Source organism: Stegostoma tigrinum, chromosome 6, assembly GCF_030684315.1.
Source record: "Stegostoma tigrinum isolate sSteTig4 chromosome 6, sSteTig4.hap1, whole genome shotgun sequence".
NCBI classification, from domain to species: Eukaryota; Metazoa; Chordata; class Chondrichthyes; order Orectolobiformes; family Stegostomatidae; genus Stegostoma; species Stegostoma tigrinum.
In genome coordinates, this window is record NC_081359.1 from 108,739,360 (window position 1) to 108,758,520 (window position 19,161).

The window sequence follows — 19,161 nt, forward strand, 5'->3', positions numbered from 1 at the left end:
CCACTGTACCCGGTGTGGCTTCCTCTACATTGGGGAAACCAAGCGGAGGCTTGGAGACCGCTTTGCAGAACACCTCCGCTCAGTTCGCAACAAACAACTGCACCTCCCAGTCGCAAACCATTTCCACTCCCCCTCCCATTCTCGAGATGACATGTCCATCATGGGCCTCCTGCAGTGCCACAATGATGCCACCCGAAGGTTGCAGGAACAGCAGCTCATATTCCGCCTGGGAACCCTGCAGCCATATGGTATCAATGTGGACTTCACTAGTTTCAAAATCTCCCCTTCCCCTACTGCATCCCTAAACCAGCCCAGTTCGTCCCCTCCCCCCACTGCACCACACAACCAGCCCAGCTCTTCCCCCCCCCCCCCCACCCACTGCATCCCAAAACCAGTCCAACCTGTATCTGCCTCCCTAACCGGTTCTTCCTCTCACCCATCCCTTCCTCCCACCCCAAGCCGCACCCCCATCTAACTACTAACCTCATCCCACCTCCTTGACCTGTCCGTCTTCCCTGGACTGAGCTATCCCCTCCCTACCTCCCCACCTATACTCTCTCCACCTATCTTCTTTACTCTCCATCTTCGGTCCACCTCCCCCTCTCTCCCTATTTATTCCAGTTCCCTCTCCCCATCCCCCTCTCTGATGAAGGGTCTAGGCCCGAAACGTCAGCTTTTGTGCTCCTGAGATGCTGCTTGGCCTGCTGTGTTCATCCAGCCTCACATTTTATTATCTTGGAAGGTTCCATAACAGCCTTGAGAACTATTTTTTAAACTGATGTTGGTGGATTAAATATTCACTAACACAACATGGAAGAAGCCCCTGTTTTCTTGACTAATCCCACACAACAGAGAAGGAAAACAACACATCTGAAAGCAGCATTTTGGACAGTAACACTTCCTCACTGCCAGTGTGGATTTTGTGATCAGGTCTCTGCAGTTGGACTTGAGCAGGCAAACCTCTGATTTGAGATAAAAGAGATACCTGTTGAGCTACAGCTAAAATTGCAATCCACCCTTAATGCACTGACTGTGTATGATTTCTGTAATGAAGGATGGATTTAATTGCATTGGAAGCAGCACAGCATAGGTAGTAGGAACTGCAGATGCTGGAGAATCTGAGATAACAAGGAGTAGAGCTGAATGAACACAGTAGGCCAAGCAGCATCAGAGGAGCAGGAAAGCTGACATTTTGGGCCTAGACGCTTCATCAGAAATGGAGGAAGGGAAGGGAGTTCTGAAATAAATAGGGAGAGAGGGGGAGGCAGGTAGAAGATGGCTAGAGGAGAAGATAAGTGGAGAAGAGACAGCAGATCAAAGAGGCGGGGATTGAGCCAGGAGAGGTGAGTGTAGTTGGGGAGGGAGGGAGGGGACAGGTCAAGGGGGCGGGATGAGGTTAGTAGGTAGGAAATGGGGGTGCGACTTGAAGTGGGAGGAGGGGATAGGTGGTAGGAAGGACAGGTTAGGGAGGCGGGGATAAGATGGGCTGGTTTTGGGATGCGGCAGTGGGAGGGGAGATTTTGAAGCTTGTGAAGTCCACATTGATACCATTGGGCTGCAGGGTTCCCAAGTGGATTGGTGTTGCTGTTCCTGCAACCTTCGGGTGGCATCGTTGTGGCACTGCAGGAGGCCCAGGATGGACATGTCATCTTAGGAATGGGAGGGGCAGTTGAAATGGTTTGCGACTGGGTGATGCAATTGTTTAGTGTGAACCGAGCATAGGTGTTCAGCAAAGCAGTCCCCAAGCCCAAGCTTCAAAATCTGCCCCCCCGCCCACATCCCAAAACCAGCCCAGCTTGTCCCTACCTCCCTAACCTGTCCTTCCTCCCACCTATCCACTCCTCCCACCTCAAACCCCACCCCCATCTCCTACCTACTAGCGTCATCCCACCCCCTTGACCTGTCCGTCCTCCCCCTGGACTGACCTATCCCCTCCCTAACTCGAAACCTACACTCACCTTTACTGGCTCCATCTCTGCTTCTTTGACCTGTCTGTCTCCTCTCCACCTACTTTCTTCTCTATCCATCTTCTATCTGCCTCCCCCTCTCTCTCTATTTATTTCAGAACCCCTTTCCCTTACCCCATTTCTGAAGAAGGGCTGAAACTTCGGCTTTCCTGCTCCTCTGATGTTGCTTGGCTTGCTGTGTTCATCCAGCTCTACATATCGTTAGCACAGCGTCGGTACACTCTTTTGGTGCCTGGGATTGTCGAATGAGAGGCTGAGTAAATTGGGCCAATATTGTCTGGACTTTAGAGAAATGAGAGACCGGCTTGTGGAAACATTGTAACACAGTTTAAGATTTAGGGGTCTCCTACATATGACTGTAGTGAGGAGAACATTTTTCGGAGAGTTTATAAAATTCTTCTCCAGATAGCAGTTGAGGCAAGGTCATTGGACCTTTTTAAGGTCGTGGGCAGTGAATATCTGACCTATGAGGGAATATGATGTAGAGAAATTGAGGGCATATTCTGATCAGTCATGATTTTACTGAATGGTTGACCTGTAAGATTTTGAAGCATATTGAATAGGTAGTACAGAGAAATTATTTCTGATGAAGGATCTAGGCCCGAAACGTCAGCTTTTGTGCTCCTGAGATGCTGCTTGGCCTGCTGTGTTCATCCAGCTTCACACTTTGTTATCTTGGATTCTCCAGCACCTGCAGTTCCCATTATCACAGAGAAATTATTTGTTTTGGTTGGGAAATCCAAAATGTGAGGCAACAATCTCAGGATAACTTAGCACTAACTTAAGATTACTACACTCAAATCTTTGCCCAAACTCAGAGGCTGCTACTCTAGAGGCTTGTGGCTTCTTCATCACTGAACATACTTAAGGCTAGGACAGGTGGCATTTAGGTCTGCCAGGCGATTCAGGTAGCAGAGAGAAAGCAGGAAAGTGGTGTTGGCTGACAGCATTTGCTTGACTGTCCTGCTGCTGCTTCTATTTCTTATGTTCTTTTTGACTCCAGCTAGAAATTTGTGTCAGTGCAAAAGTTCAGTGAGCTTTGCATTGGACTTGACTTGTCCTCACTGTCAAGTTAGAACAGCGCAACGTAGGAGAGGCACAAGAGTGTTTTTGGCTGTTGTAGATCTGTGCACCAACATTTAGGAATGGGGAGTAAACAAAAAGAATATCTTACTCTTTTAATCAAGAATTTATAACTCATTTAAATTCTTTTCTGATACAACAGCATTATAGACTTTATAAGTTAAGATAGAGATTTTGGAAAACTGAAACTGAAGTTTCTCTGTAATGCAGTATTCCAATTATAGCGAACTGACCGATAGACATATTTGAAACCCAGCCACAGTGGAGTTTGATTTCATAATCTTCAAAATAGAAAGATCATTCCAGAGTTGGCCTTTGGAAATAAGGTCTGCCGCAATCAATTATGCAGAATACATCTAGATTTCTACAGATTAATTTTCCTTGCACACTGTAGGATGTGAAGAAAGCAGACATCTCCAGTTCTAAACAGGTAAATCAATTTTAGCTGCTTTTGTATCTGAGAATGCATCAGATATGTTTAGATGTTGGCATGACCTTTGTAGTTTTACACAGTTTATATGTCACTTCTTTGAACTCACCCTTAGAGTTTTATAGCTTAATTATCTCATTGGACATCATTTCAATTAGACCCTGTGAAAAGTAGAAAAGAGCTTGCCTTATATAGTGCCTTTCAGAACCTCAAAATTTAAAACAGCTGGTAAATAATTTTGTAATTTAGTCACTGGTATAATGTAGGAATTGTGACACCCAAATGCAGATCTCTCAAAAATCAATATGGTGAGATGGACTGTTTAACTGAAATTTTAAAGCCTCAATCAATATCATTCTTGGAATGTATGTGTTGCTGTATGGGCCAGCATTTTTTGCCCACCTCTAGTTGCACAGGGGGTAGTTGCAAGACAACCACATTGTCGTGGGTCTGGAGTCACATCTAAGTCAGGCCAGGTAAAGATGTCAATTTCATAGAACATAGAACATTACAGCACAGTACAGGCCCTTCGGCCCTCGATGTTGTGCCGACCTGTCATACCGATCTCAAGCCCATCTAACCTACACTATTCCATGTACGTCCATATGCTTGTCCAATGACGACTTAAATCTATCTAAAGTTGGCGAATCTACTACCGTTGCAGGCAAAGCATTCCATACCCTTACTAGTAAAGAAACTACCTCTGACATCTGTCCTATATCTTCCACCCCTCAATTTAAAGCTATGTGCTTGCCGTCACCATCCTAGGAAAAAGGCTCCCTCTATCCACCCTATCTAACCCTCTGATTATCTTATATGTCTCAATTAAGTCACCTCTCAACCTTCTTCTCCCTAACGAAAACAGCCTCAAGTTCCTCAGCCTTTCCTCGTAAGACGGTCCCAGGCAACATCCTAGTAAATCTCAGAGATAATGGGAACTGCAGATGCTGGAGATTCCAAGACAAAAAAATGTGAGGCTGGATGAACACAGCAGGCCAAGCAGCATCTCAGGAGCACAAAAGCTGACGTTTCGGGCCTAGACCCTTCATCAGAGAGGGGGATGGGGGGAGGGAACTGGAATAAATAGGGAGAGAGGGGGAGGCGGACCGAAGATGGAGAGTAAAGAAGATAGGTGGAGAGGGTGTAGGTGGGGAGGTAGGGAGGGGATAGGTCAGTCCAGGGAAGACGGACAGGTCAAGGAGGTGGGATGAGGTTAGTAGGTAGCTGGGGGTGCGGCTTGGGGTGGGAGGAAGGGATGGGTGAGAGGAAGAACCGGTTAGGGAGGCAGAGACAGGTTGGACTGGTTTTGGGATGCAGTGGGTGGGGGGGAAGAGCTGGGCTGGTTGTGTGGTGCAGTGGGGGGAGGGGATGAACTGGGCTGGTTTAGGGATGCAGTGGGGGAAGGGGAGATTTTGAAACTGGTGAAGTCCACATTGATACCATATGGCTGCAGGGTTCCCAGGCGGAATATGAGTTGCTGTTCCTGCAACCTTCTGGTGGCATCATTGTGGCACTGTAGGAGGCCCATGATGGACATGTCATCTAGAGAATGGGAGGGGGAGTGGAAATGGTTTGCGACTGGGAGGTGCAGTTGTTTGTTGCGAACTGAGCGGAGGTGTTCTGCAAAGCGGTCCCCAAGCCTCCGCTTGGTTTCCCCAATGTAGAGGAAGCCGCACCGGGTACAGTGGATGCAGTATACCGCATTGGCAGATGTGCAGGTGAACCTCTGCTTAATGTGGAATGTGTTAATGCTTGGCCTGCTGTGTTCATCCAGCCTCACATTTTATTATCTTGGAATTCTCCAGCATCTGCAGTTCCCATTATCTCTCGGCATCTTCAAGTTGACAGGCTGTGACTAGTAGGGCGCCATAGAGCTCAGATGAAGCCTCACTTATTTATAATCTTTATTAACGACTTTTACAAAGGAGCTTGAGAATAATGAATAGCATCTAAGTTTGCTGATGATTCAAAGCTAGGTGGGAGTGCAGGCTATGAGGCTGGAAGGAGAAGTGTACTGGTTAAGTGGGTGGATGGCAAGGTGGCAGATGGAGTGTAACGTGGAAAAATGTAAAGTTGTTCCCTTTGCTTATAAGAAGTGGGAAAAAAAGTTGTTCCCTCTTGTCAGGGAATCTAGATAATGGGTGCAGATTAAAGGACTAATCATTTAGAACTGACGAGCAGAAATTTCTCCACTTTGTGTTGGAGTTCTATTGCCAGAGAATGTGTAGATGATCCATCGTTGAGTATGTTTAAGGATGGGTCTTGGTCCCTCAGAGAATTGAGGAATATGGTGATTAGGGACAAAGTGGAGTTAAAGCCAAAGACCAGCTATGTTTGATAATAAAATGTGAGGCTGGATGAACTCAGCAGGCCCAGCAGCATCTCAGGAGCACAAAAGCTGATGTTTCGGGCCTAGACCCTTCATCAGAGAGGGGGATGGGGTGAGGGTTCTGGAATAAATAGGGAGAGAGGGGGAGGCGGACCGAAGATGGAGAGAAAAGAAGATAGGTAGAGAGGAGAGTATAGGTGGGGACGTGGGGAGGGGATAGGTCAGTCCAGGGAAGACGGACAGGTCAAGGCGGTGGAATGAGGTTAGTAGGTAGGAGATGGAGGTGTGGCTTGGGGTGGGAGGAAGGGATGGGTGAGAGGAAGAACAGGTTAGGGCGGCAGAGACAGGCTGGACTGGTTTTGGGATGCAGTGGGGGGAGGGGAAGAGCTGGGCTGGTTGTGTGGTGCAGTGGGGGGAGGGGACGAACTGGGCTGGTTTTGGGATGCGATCGGGGAAGGGGAGATTTTGAAGGTGGTGATGTCCACGTTGATCCCATTGGGCTGTAGGGTTTCCAAGCGGAATATGAGTTGCTGTTCCTGCAACCTTCGGGTGGCATCATTGTGGCACTGCAGGAGGCCCCTGATGGACATGTCAGCTATGTTTGTTTTGAATGACGGAGCAGTCTCACGTGGACCATGTTGTGTATTCTTACTCCTTCCTAAAATGTCCTTGCACCTCTTTTTAAATTCTGCTATTGATCCTTTTTAGGTTTCAAGGCAGTACTTTACTACAATGTCATCTCCAAAAATAGCTTCACTCTCTTGGGGTCGTATAAAGGTCCAAGATACTACATATAAGGACTGCAAAGTGTGGCCAGGAGGAAGTCGTACCTGGGACTGGAGAGAAACAGGGACTGATGTGAGTTGGAAACAGAACACACTGGGTGAGGTAGTGTTATCATGGGAGCGAGGGCATTGGAGGTCAAAATTTTTGTTTGCCCCTGCATCTGAAAGTTTGAATCCACTGAAAATAAAAGTAAATTATATAGAGCATGAAGTGTGGAAACATGCAGTTTAGTTTTACAGTTCCTTACTATGTTTGTGCTTTACACATGTTTCCCCCTATTTCTCTTTATCTGACCTCATCACTGTATTGTTTGATTCTTTTCTCTTTTGGGTTTATCTAGTTTACCCTTAAAAGTATCAATGATTCTCTGTGCTAGAGAATTCCACGTTCATTTCGATTTCTCAGTAAAAAAAGTTCCTGACTAGTTCCATATCAGATTTATTAGTGACTACAGTAGAAAGGTCATTGATAGAAAAGTGGAGGCGATGGCCTAGTGGTATTATCACTGGATTGTTAATCCAGAGTCCCAGATAACATTCTGGGGACACTGGTTTGAATCTCGCCACAGCAGATCGTGGAATTTAAATTCAATAAATACCTGGAATTAAGAGTCTATTGATGACTGTGAATCCATTGTTGATTATGGAAAAACTCATCTTGTTCGCTAATATCCTTTAGGGAAGGAAACTGCCATCCTTACCCAGTCTGGCCTACATGTGACTCCAGGCCCACAGCAATGTGGTTGACTCTTAACTGCCCTCTGGGCAATTAGAGATGGGTAATAAATGCTGCCTAGCCACCGACACCTTCATCCTGTGAGTAAATTAAAAAGAAATAATTTTGTTTCTTTCTCCATAGATGCTACCCAGATTCCCATGAAATAGCTGCATCCCAGGGAAACCATTGGTTGATTTACACCTCTGATTCACTGATCCATTCTCTCTCAGTATTACAATATTTATTTACACACAATTAAGATGTTTAAATTGCTGGCAGTATACATATCAATTCTTCAAAAGATCTGGATAAATGACACTCTTAATGGGCTGAGGAAAAAAATTTTTAAACGCGTGAATGATTTCGGTGTAAAGTTTTTTTTAAAACACATACTGCGGTCATTAAAGGTCTGTATTGGTCTGTACAGAGTATATATTTGGTTAATGGGCACAGAAGTGCCATAGCTTGACACTGATAATGTGCGGGGCTATAGTGAGTCGGGGTTATAATTGACATGGAAGTTCTAGGGCCCATCATGGGGCTGGCATAGCTTGGCATATGAGGTAAGGATGAGAGCTTTTGAACTAGGTTTTCAAAGCGTTCCCTCATCCAGACCTGCTGAAATGCTTTTGCAGTCTTTTTGTGTTCTCAATTTCTCACCTACTTTTTATTATCAGCAAACTTGGATACGTTACATTCAAGGCTTCTCTCAGGCTTGATATTTTCAAAGCAAACTGTTCAAAAATGTTATAGACAGGGTGGTTAAAAAAACGTTGGCATGCTGGCTTTCATTGCTCAGTCCTTTGAGTACAGGAGTTGGGAAGTCATGCTGAGGTTGTACAGGACATTGGTGAGACCTCTTCTGGAATACTGTGTTCAGTTCTGTTTGCCCAGTTATAAGAGGGATTTATCAGGATGGGGCTGTTTTTGCAGATTTTGATTATAAAAAAAGGCTAGATAGGCTGGGCTATTTCTCACTGGAACATAGGACGCCGAGAGGTGACGCAGTAGAAGTTTATAAGATAATGAAAGGCATGGGTAAAGTTAATGGTAGTTGTCTTTTCCCTAGGTTGGGAGATTTCAAGATTAGGTGACACATTTTTAAGGTGAGAGGAGAGAGATTTAAAAAAGATATGAGGCAATATTTTACACAGAGGGTGGTTTGCGTGTGGAATGAACTTCTTGAAGTGGTGGATGCAGGTACAATTAGAACATTTAAAAGATATTTGGGTAAGTACATGAATCGGAAAGGTTATGGAAGGACATGGGCCAGGAGCAGGCAGGTGGGACCAGTTTACTTTGCAATTATGTTTGACATGGACTTGTTGGACCAAAAGGCCTGTTTCTGCGCTGTATGACTATGACTGTATGAACTCTGGAGTTTGGTAAGAGCAAGAGTACCCCTCTAAGGGTCTTGAACAGCGAGTTCTTTAAAAACTCTTTCAACTCTGTCAGTCACAGAAGAATAGCACATGCCTAACCCCACAATGTCAAAGTGTAGGGTGTGGCCTTACGGTTGGAATCTTGGAATCAGATTGCTCCTGCCATAATCACCCCTCTACTGACTCTCCAAAATTCTGTGAAGAACCAGCCCAGAGAGTTAGGGATAACAAGTTGTAGAGTTGAATCAACACAGCAGGCCGAGCAGAAAAGCTGGCGTTTCGGGTCTAGACCCTAGACCTGCTGTGTTCATCCAGTTCTGCACCTTGCTATCTCAGTTTCTCCAGCATCTGCAGTTCCTACTATCCCAGAGAGTTAGGGGCTTGTTATTAAGCAAGTTTGTTACAGAGCGTTCAGGAGGCAATTAACTTTGTTTCTTGAATTTTATTGATTGAGGATGTTGTAAAAAGAATGGTAGTTGTGTGATGAAATGAGTCCTTAAGATAATTCTAACATCCCTTTCCAATCCTTAGAAAAGTTTAGACTTAGCCAAGAAGGAATTCATTTAGTCCATTGTACCTACACTAGCAGAGCAATGTGCTTAATCCAACTTCCCTTTCCACGATAAATACAGAAAATTCTGGAAATACTCAGCAGGTCAGACAGCATTTGTGGAGAGAAAACAATGTTAACATTTCAGGTCAGTGATATTTCATCACATCAAAAATAGAAATTAAGAGTTTTTAAGTAGAGAAGGCAACAAAGAGCAGGAAGAGCAAAAGGAAATGTTTTGTCGATAAATAGAAACCTGAAGTTTTTCATCTTAATTCAAAAAAGGTGCAATGATTGGGTGTGTCCTTTTTGTCTGCACAGGCCATATGCAAGCATTTGAATGTATGTAGCTTCTAGCACGCACATGTAAATCTCTGAACATCCTAAATTGCTTATTAATGTACTAGTTAGCACACTCGCATTGGGACCTGTCTACAGCAGGCAGAAGGAATCTGCCCAGGCATTTCACTTTCCTCAAATTAAAAAGAAGTGTGAGGACAATGATTCCTTGGCACATTCTCCATGGGAGTATCTCAATCAAACAGAGCCAACTTGGCAACCAGTGATAATGGGAACTGTAGATGCTGGAGAATCCAAGATAACAAAGTATGGAGCAGGATGAACACAGCAGGCCAAGCAGCATCTCAGGAGGACAAAAGCTGACGTTTCGGGCCTTGACCCTTCATCAGAGAGGGGAATGGGGAGAGGGAACTGGAATAAATAGGGAGAGAGGGGGAGGCGAACCGAAGATGGAGAGAAAAGAAGATAGGTAGAGAGGAGAGTATAGGTGGGGAGGTAGGGAGGGGATAGGTCAGTCCAGGGAAGACAGACAGGTCAAGGAGGCGGGATGTGGTGGTAGGTAGGAAATGGAGGTGCGGCTTGAGGTGGGAGGAAGGGATGGGTGAGAGGAAGAACAGGTTAGGGAAGCAGAGACAGGCTGGGCTGGTTTTGGGATGCAGTGGGGGGAGGGGAAGAACTGGGCTGGTTTTGGGATGCAATAGGGGAAGGGGAGATTTTGAAGCTTGTGAAGTCCACGTTGATACCATTGGGCTGCAGGGTTCCCAAACGGAATATGAGTTGCTGTTCCTGCAACCTTCGGGTGGCATCATTGTGGCACTGCAGGAGGCCCATGATGGACATTTCGTCTGAGGAATGGGAGGGGGAGTTGAAATGGTTTGCGACTGGGAGGTGCAGTTGTTTGTTGCAAACCGAGCGGAGGTGTTCTGCAAAGCGGTCCCCAAGCCTCCGCTTGGTTTCCCCAATGTAGAGGAAGCTACACCGGGTACAATGGATACAATATACCACATTGGCAGATGTGCAGGTGAACATCTGTTTGATATGGAAGTGTGGTAGGGTTGGAGCGGAGTGTGGATCGGACAAGGGAGTCGCGGAGAGAGTAGTCTCTCCAGAAGGCAGACAAGGGTGGGGATGGAAAAATGGCTTGGGTGGTGGGGTCAGATTGTATATGTCAGAAGTGTCGGAGCATGATACGTTGTATCCGGAGATTGTTGGGGTGGTATGTGAGGACGAGGGGGATCCTCTGGGGGCAGTTGTGGCAGGGGCAGTGTGTGAGGGATGTGTTGCAGGAACAGAACTCATATTCTGCTTGGGAACCCTGCAGCCCAATGGTATCAACGTGGACTTCACAAGCTTCATAATCTCCCCTTCCCCTACTGCATCCCAAAACCGGCCCAGTTCTTCCCCTCCCCCCACTGCATCACAAAACCAGCCCAGCTCGTCTCCTCCCCCCACTGCATCCCAAAACCAGCCCAGCCTGTCTCTGCTTCTCTAACCTGTTCTTCCTCTCACCCATCCCTTCCTCCCACCTCAAGCCGCACTTCCATTTCCTACCTACCACCTCGTCCCGCCCCCTTGATCTGTCCATCTTCCCTGGACTGACCTACCCCCTCCCTACCTCCCCACCTATACTCTCCTCTCTACCTATCTTGTTTTCTCTCCATCTTTGGTCCACCTCTCCCTATTTATTCCAGTTCCCTCTCCCCATCCCCCTTTTCTGATGAAGGGTCTAGGCCCAAAACGTCAGCTTTTGTGCTCCTGAGATGCTGCTTGGCCTGCTGTGTTCATCCAGCTCCACACTTTGTCAACTTGGCAACTAAACAGCACCCTTCTCTTGTACAGTATAAATCGCTGTTCCTTTTGAATTTTGGCATTCTTGCATCGGTCTGATGATTGCAAGACAAAATACTTTCATAGTATATCTCCTTTTTACAGAAATACTTAATTTCTGTACTGCTAGGTGGCTGAAAGGGAAGATCACCCAATAGGGTCAAGAGTGAGAGAGATTAAACTACAAGAAAATTCATCCTGTAACAGCCAACTAATATAGTAATAGGTATTGTAAAGAAGCCAATGGTGTGGCTAGTTGAGGAGTGAGTGGTGACATAGCAGCACCTGCATACAACACGAAGGCATAATAAAATAAACCAGCAACAAAAATCATCCATAAAGAGCATGGTGGAGGCAGAAATTGTAATCTAAAGTTGTTGAACTCCATATTGAGTCCAGAAGGCTACAGAATGCTGAAGTAAAAGATGAGATACTTTTCCTTAAGGTTGCATTGAACTTCATTGGAATCCTGCAGTAAACCAGACAAAATGGCCAGGTAAGAACAAGCTCAAGATTTAAAATGCCTTGTGATAAGAAGCTCTGGGTCATGCTTACAAAGTGATCAGAGATGTTCAATGAAGCAATGAAACAGCTTCAGGGACCAGGGCTCATTTCCAGTCTCAGACCATTGTGTGTAGTTAGCACATACTCCCTGTAATGCATGAGCATCCATTGTGTCCTCCGGCTTCCTCCCATAATTCAAAGATGTGTAGGTGGATTGGCCATGGTAAATGATGGCTTGGAGTAGTAGCTCTCGGTGGAATGCTGTTTGGAAGGTCTGTGAAGACACAATGGGCCAAATGGCCTCTACCTGCACTGTAAGGATTCTACAATTCTACGGTCTCCACAATATAGAGGATACTATGTCATGAGTTGAAAATACCACATACTAAGAAAAGTGCAAGCAAATTGCTGTTTCACTTAGCCAGTGTTTATGGGCCTTGCCCCCCCCGCCCCGTATTCTTCTTAAAATTTTATCCCCCTCAAATATTTATCTTTTTAGTAGACTTTGTTATAGATCTTGCCTCTGCTGCCATATCTCAATTGGGTGTTTCATATTACAAGAACCACTCTGCACTGAACAAATTTCTCCTCTCCCCTCCCTTCCTGTTGTACTGATCTCTCAAGTCTATTTCACAATTCATTTCGATTGTAGCTTTTCTTTCTCTCAAATCCATTTCTGTACATTGGTTCTATAACATTTACAGTTTGAAATTGTGATTCATTGATTTTCATTGGTTTGTTGTTATGGAGCCAAAGCATAGAACATTGTAGCGCAGTACACAAAATAAAAATGTCCCTTAAAGAGATATTCTCCTGATATTATGAATAAAAGCGTATTGATTAAGTGGAGTAATCCAGTGTTCATAAGATTATTAGAAGTAAGAGCAAGAATAGCCCTCTCAAATCTGCTCTGCTATTCAGTAGGGTCCTGGCTAACCTTCCATAGCAGCTATGCTTTTACACGGTCTGTTTAATCTCCCTCAGTAAGACAATCCCCTCCACTGAAAAAACTGGTCTAGTGGATCTTTACTGCATTCCTAAGGCTTTTGTACCGTTTCAAGGAAACTAAAACAGTGCACATGAGAGTTGTGCTATAACTAAAGCCATTTAGAATTGCAATAAAGCATCTTTACTCTGATAGTCAAATCCTTTGTTGTAAAAGCTCACATCATTTATGTTCTTGTTGGGTTGCTGTAGCTTCTTGGTAAGTTTATGCAACTTGTGTACAAGGATATTCAGGGTCCCTGGGATAATAATAATTCCCAGTCTCTCTCAATGCCAGTTTTCTATTTGTCCTGCTAAAGCAGGTTATTTCACCTTTCTCCTCATTGTATTTAATGTGTCATTTACTCATCTAGTTAAGTAACTTGCTGAAATTCTGTTGCAGTCTTTTTGTGTCCTCAACTTAATTTCTCACCTACTTTCTAGTTTCAGTAAACTTGGATACATTAAATTCAAGACCTCTCTCAGACTTGATAATTTCAAGTCATCCTGTTCAGAGATTTTATTACACAACTGTGGAGCTGGTGTGACTTGACTCAATGCCACCTGGCTCAGGGATAGAGTCGTTACCATTGCAGCACAAGAGACTTATCATTCATCCTCATAGATATAAATAGTTGAGGTCCAAGGACTGATCTTTGCAATACCACACTCATTACAACCTGACGACCCAAAGATGATCTGATTATCCCTGTTTTCTGGTTGTCTACGGTAATATTAACCACAATCCTAATATATCTAATCAGAGATGCTACCTTGAGCAGAGCAGTCACAGCATGGTTACAAGGTAAAAGGAGGCCAGTGGGTTCACAATGTCCCTGCTGGCTGTCTGCAAGAACAGTGCAGCTGGACCACACCCCTGCTGCAGGAAAAGTGTGCAAGAGGACTTTCCTATGAACTTTGTATAACACTGAATTGATTTTAAGCCAATGGAGGTAAAAATAGAGTTGTAAAATAGGTTCTGACTTTGCACACGTGGTTCACATTATCATCACATCAATGGTTACACCTGGATCCTGAGATGTCCTAGAATCAGGTCCAGGTCTCTGCTGATCAAGTGGTGCACTTTACAGTGAATGAAGCACTTTGAGGCATGGTCATTGTCAGAATTTGGGAAATCTGACAGTCAGCATCTGCAGAGCAAGCTGTCACAAATCATAACGTGATAATGACTCAGTCATCTGCTTATACTGATATTTGTGTATAAAGGATAAAGATTCGCCAAGACATCAGGGATACCTTGCCAAGGATTAACCCCTTGCCTGAAAGACATCATCTTCAGCAGAGCTGGCCTCTATTATTAATGGGCTGGGAGCATTAGTGTTCACTTTTGTGCAGGAGATTCTGGCGTGGAATGTTGATATGAACCTAGAACCTTCCAATTCAGAAGGAAGAGATTGGTTCAACTGAACCTTTATTCATTAGAATTTGGAAGAGTGAGAGGGTATCTGTTTGAAATGTATAAAATTCTCACAGGATCTGGATGTAGGAAAGATGTTTCCCTGATTGGGGAGTTTAGTACTAGGGGCCAACCTCTCACAGGATCACGAGAAATAGAAGTAGAATTAGGCTATTTGGCCCATTGAGACTGCTGCACTATTCGATCATGGCTGATTTGTTTCTCAACCCCATTCTCCTGCCTTCTCCCTGTTACCCTTGTTCCCTTTGCCAATCAAGAACCTATCTGTCTCTGTCTTAAATACAGTCAATTACTTGGCCTCCACAGTCCTTTGAAAGTAAACCATAATTGATAATCAAATTAATAACTATCACCAAGCAATGAATTTACTGTGATATCACTCATATAAAAAAAAGTACAAGGTCCCTGATCACTTGGCTTCAGCTTATCCTGTTAAAAAAACTCTTACGAACTATGAATCAAAAAAAACAAGCAAAAAGCACTTCTTTTGCATCTGAAGCAAATTCCCATGCTAATTTCAAATTCGTTGAACTATACACTCACTTGGGCTGTGTCTAACATTGGGTGTGATCTCTCCTTCCTGACTCTAAATCTTACACAGGAGTATGGGGTTGCCCACTTAGGACTGAGATGAGGAAAAAGTTTTTAACTCAGAGGGTAGTGAACCTGTGGAATTCTCTACCACAGAAGGCTGTGGAGGCTGAGTCACTGAATATATCTATGAATATAACCCTATTGATAAATTTCTAGATTTAAAGAGATCAAGGGGAAATCATGCTTGACAAATGTGTTGGAATTCTATGAAGATATAAATAGTAGAGTTGACAAGGGAGGGCCAATCAATGTGTATATTTGGACTTTCAGAAAGCATTTGACAAAATCCTGCGTAAGAGATTATTGTGCAAGATTATAACGCATGGGATAGGGCGAACTGTATTGAGATAGAGAGGAAACAAAGAGTAGAAATTAATGGGTCCTTTTCAAATTGGCAGACAGTCACTAGTGGGATGCCACTGGGATTGATGCTAGGACCCCAGCTGTTCACTCTACATATTAATAATTTGGATGAGCGAACAAAAAGCAACATATCAAAGTTTGCTGATGATACCAAGTTTGGTGGGAGGGTGAACTGTGACAAGGATGGAGAGATCCTTCAGCATGATCTTGACAGGTTGGGTGAGTAGGCAAATCAATGGCAAATGCAGTATAAATTGGATAAATGTGAGGTTATTCACTTTGGAAGCAAAAACATGAAGGCTGATTACTATCTGAATGGCTGTAAATTGGGAGAGGGGAGTGTGCAGCAGGACCTGGGTGTCCTTGTGCACTAATTGCTGAAGGTAAGCATGCAGGTGCAGCAGGTGGGAAAGAAGGCAAATGATATGTTGGCCTTCGTTGCATGAGGTTTTGAGTACAGGAATAGAGATGTGTTGTTGCAATTGTACAGGGCCTTAGTGAGGCCACACCTAGAATATTGTGTACTGTTTTGGTCTCCTTTTCTGAGGAAGGGTGCCCTTGCTTTTGGGGGAGCACAGCAAAGGTTTATCAGGCTGATTCCAGCGATGTCGGAACTGAAGTATGAGGAGACGATAGGTTAGGATTGTTTTTTCTGGAGTTCAGACAAATGAGGGGGATTCTCATAGAGACTTAAAAAATTATAACAGGACTAGACAGGGCAGATGCAGGGAGGACATTCCTGATGGTGGGTGCGTCCAGAACCAGGAGTCACAGTCTGAGGATTCAGGATAGACCTTTTAGGACAGAGATGAGGAGATATTCTTCACCTGAAGAGTGGTGAGCTGCGGAAGAGGCCTGTGAGATCGTTCACGTTACAGCTCAGCCTCCTCATCCAGGCTCCAACTACATAAGCCCCTACTTTTTGCCACCTTGTGTTTATCTAGATTCCCCATCTGTTCATCGATGTTGATTTGGGGCAGCACGGTGGCTCAGTGGTTAGCACTGCTGCCTCACAGCGCTTGGGACCTGGGTTCGATTCCAGCCTCGGTCGACTGTCTGTATGGAGTTTGCACATTCTCCCCGTGCCTGATTGGGTTTCCTCCGGGTGCTCCGGTTTCCTCCCACAGTCCAAAGATGTGCAGCCTAGGTGGATCGGCCATGCTAAATTGCCTGTAGTGTTCAGGGATGTGTGGGTTATCAGGGATGGCTCTGAGTGGGATTCTTCAAGGAGTGGTATGGACTTGTTGGGCCAAAGGGGCTGTTTCCACACTGTAGATAATCTAATCTAAGTATAACATAGCAAAGATGGGTGGGAAGCCGGGGGACTGGGAAGCTTTTAAAGAGCAACAGAAGATAGCTAAAAAGGCTACACGCAGAGAAAAAATGAGGTACGAAGGAAAACTAACCAAAAATATAAAGGAGAACAGTAAAAGCTTTTTTAGGTATGTGAAAAGAAAAAAAATGGTTAAGACCAAAATTGGGCCCTTGAAGATAGAAACGGGTGAATTTATTATGGGGAACCAGGAACTGGCAGAAGAGTTGAATAGGTACTCTGGATCGGTCTTCAACTAGGGAAGACACAAGCAATCTCCCAGATGTAATAGTGGCTGAAGGACCTAGGGTAATGGATGACCTGAAGGGAATTTATATTAGGCAGGAAATGGTGTTGGATAGACTGTTAAGTCTGAAGGCTGATAAGTCCCTGGGACCTGATCGTCTGCATCCCAGGGTGCTGAAGGAGGTGGCTCTAGAAATCATGGATGCATTGGTAATCGTTTTCCAATGTTCTATAGATTCAGGATCAGTTCCTGCGGATTGGAGAGTGGCTAATGTTGTCCCACTTTTCAAGAAAGGAGGCAGAGAGAAAACATGGAATTATAGATCAGTTAGCCTGACGTCAGTGATGGGAAAGACGCTAGAGTCAATTATAAAAGATGAAATTATGACTCATTTGGATAGCAGTGACAGGGTAGATCAGAGTCAGCATGGATTTATGAAGGGGAAATCATGCTTGACTAATCTTTTGGAAATTTTTGAGTATGTAACTGTGAAGATGGACAAGGGAGAACCAGTGCATATAGTGTACCCGGACTTTCAGAAAGCCTTTGATAAAGTCCCGCATAGGAGATTGGTGAGCAAAATTGGGGCACATGGTATTGGGGGCAAAATACTGGCTTGGATTGAAAATTGGCTGGCTGACAGGAAGCAAAGATTAGTGATAAACTTTCGGAATGGCAGGCGGTGACCAGTGGGGTACCACAAGGTTCGGTGCTGGGACCGTAGCTGTTTACAATATACATTAATGATATAGATGAAGGCATTAAAAGTAATATTAGCAGATTTGCCGATGACACAAAACTGGGTGGCAGTATGAAATGTGAGGAGGATGTTATGAGAATACAGGGTGACTTGGACAGGCTAGGTGAGTGGGCGGATGCATGGCAGACGCAGTTTAAAGTGGATAAATGTGTGGTTATCCACTTTGGTGGCAAGAACAGGAAGGCAGATTACTATCTGAATAGAGTCAAGTTAGGTAAAGGGGAAGTACAACGAGATCTGGGTGTTCTTGTACATCAGTCAATGAAAGCAAGCATGCAGGTACAGCAGGCAGTGAAGAAAGCTAATGGCATGCTGGCCTTCATAACAAGAGGAATTGAGTATAGGAGCAAAGAGGTCCTTCTGCAGCTGTACAGGGCCCTGGTGAGACCGCACCTGGAGTATTGTGTGCAGTTTTTGTCTCCACATTTGAGAAAGGATATTCTTGCTATTGAGGGAATGCAGCGTAGTTTCACAAGGTCAATTCCCAGAATGGCGGGACTATCATATGTTGAAAGATTGGAGCGACTGGGCTTGTATACACTTGAGTTTAGAAGGATGAGAGGGGATCTGATTGAGACGTATAAGATTATTAAGGGATTGGACACTCTGGAGGCAGGACGCATGTTTCCGCTGATGGTTGAGTCCAGAACCAGAGGACACAGTTTAAAAATAAGGGGTAGGCCATTTAGAACAGAGTTGAGGAAAACTTCTCACCCAGGGAGTGGTGGATATACGGAATGCTCTGCCCCAGAAGGCAGTGGAGGCCAAGTCTCTGGATACTTTCAAGAAAGAGATGGATAGAGCTCTTAAAGACAGTGGAACCAAGGGTTATGGGGATAAGGCAGGAACAGGATACTGATTGTGGATGATCAGCCATGATCATAATGAATGGTGGTGCTGGCTCGAAGGGCCGAATGGCCTACTTCTGCACTTATTATCTCTTGTCTATGTTGGGAGAAAGTGGAAATATGGCACTGAAAAAGATGACCAGCTATGATCTCATTGAATAGCAGGGCTGACTGAAAGGGCAAAATGGCCTACTGCTGCTCCTGGTTTCCGTATTTCATTGAGCAGTGATTGGTTTAGGAAATTAAGCTGTAAGAGTTCGAAACAAGTTCCTGGTTACTGCTGACTGTTGTACTCTCTCCCATTTAGCATTACCCTGGAGTGCAGGCAGCTGACCTGGAGGAAATCATTAACAAAGGTATTGAGACGTTAGTTATTGGCCGTGGAATGAGTGAAGCTTTACAGGTTAGTCTGATTTCTTTCGTTTGCTTAAAGAATCTATTGTTTCTGCTTTTCTAACCAGTTGTAATTAAGCATTTTGGCTGTATACAGTTGCAGGACATGAAAAGTGATGCATTTCTTAATTAAATACAGCAAATAGGACTGTCCTGGATTTCTGAGATCAGAGTTACTGGCAGAACTGCAGGATGCCTGAACTAATGGTGCAGGCAAATTTTATAGACACAGAGTATCAGAGCAGCTAAGTCATGCTAACTGTTTCTGTCTCCACAAATGATGCCAGAGCATTCTGTTTTCATTTCTGGTCAGACTTCCAGCATCCATAGTACTTTGTTTTTACCTA

At 44.6% G+C, this 19,161-nt stretch overlaps 1 protein-coding gene across 6 annotated transcripts in view; it reads left to right on the plus strand.

Annotated features, from left to right (window-relative positions):
* aamdc (adipogenesis associated, Mth938 domain containing) overlaps nucleotides 1-19,161 on the plus strand; it is a 60,057-nt gene that overhangs the window by 10,987 nt on the left and 29,909 nt on the right. For 5 of the 6 annotated variants that reach the window (XR_009445867.1, XR_009445869.1, XR_009445868.1 and 2 more), the window contains exons 2-3: nucleotides 6,518-6,667; nucleotides 18,729-18,824. Coding sequence is in view for 2 of the 6 variants with exons in the window: in XM_059646842.1 (XP_059502825.1) it covers nucleotides 6,542-6,667; nucleotides 18,729-18,824 (222 nt within the window). In the remaining 4 variants the exon portion in view is untranslated. Of the gene's footprint in view, nucleotides 1-3,353; nucleotides 3,481-6,517; nucleotides 6,668-18,728; nucleotides 18,825-19,161 lie in introns of those variants that run through there. The other variant, XM_059646843.1, reaches the window with a different exon arrangement.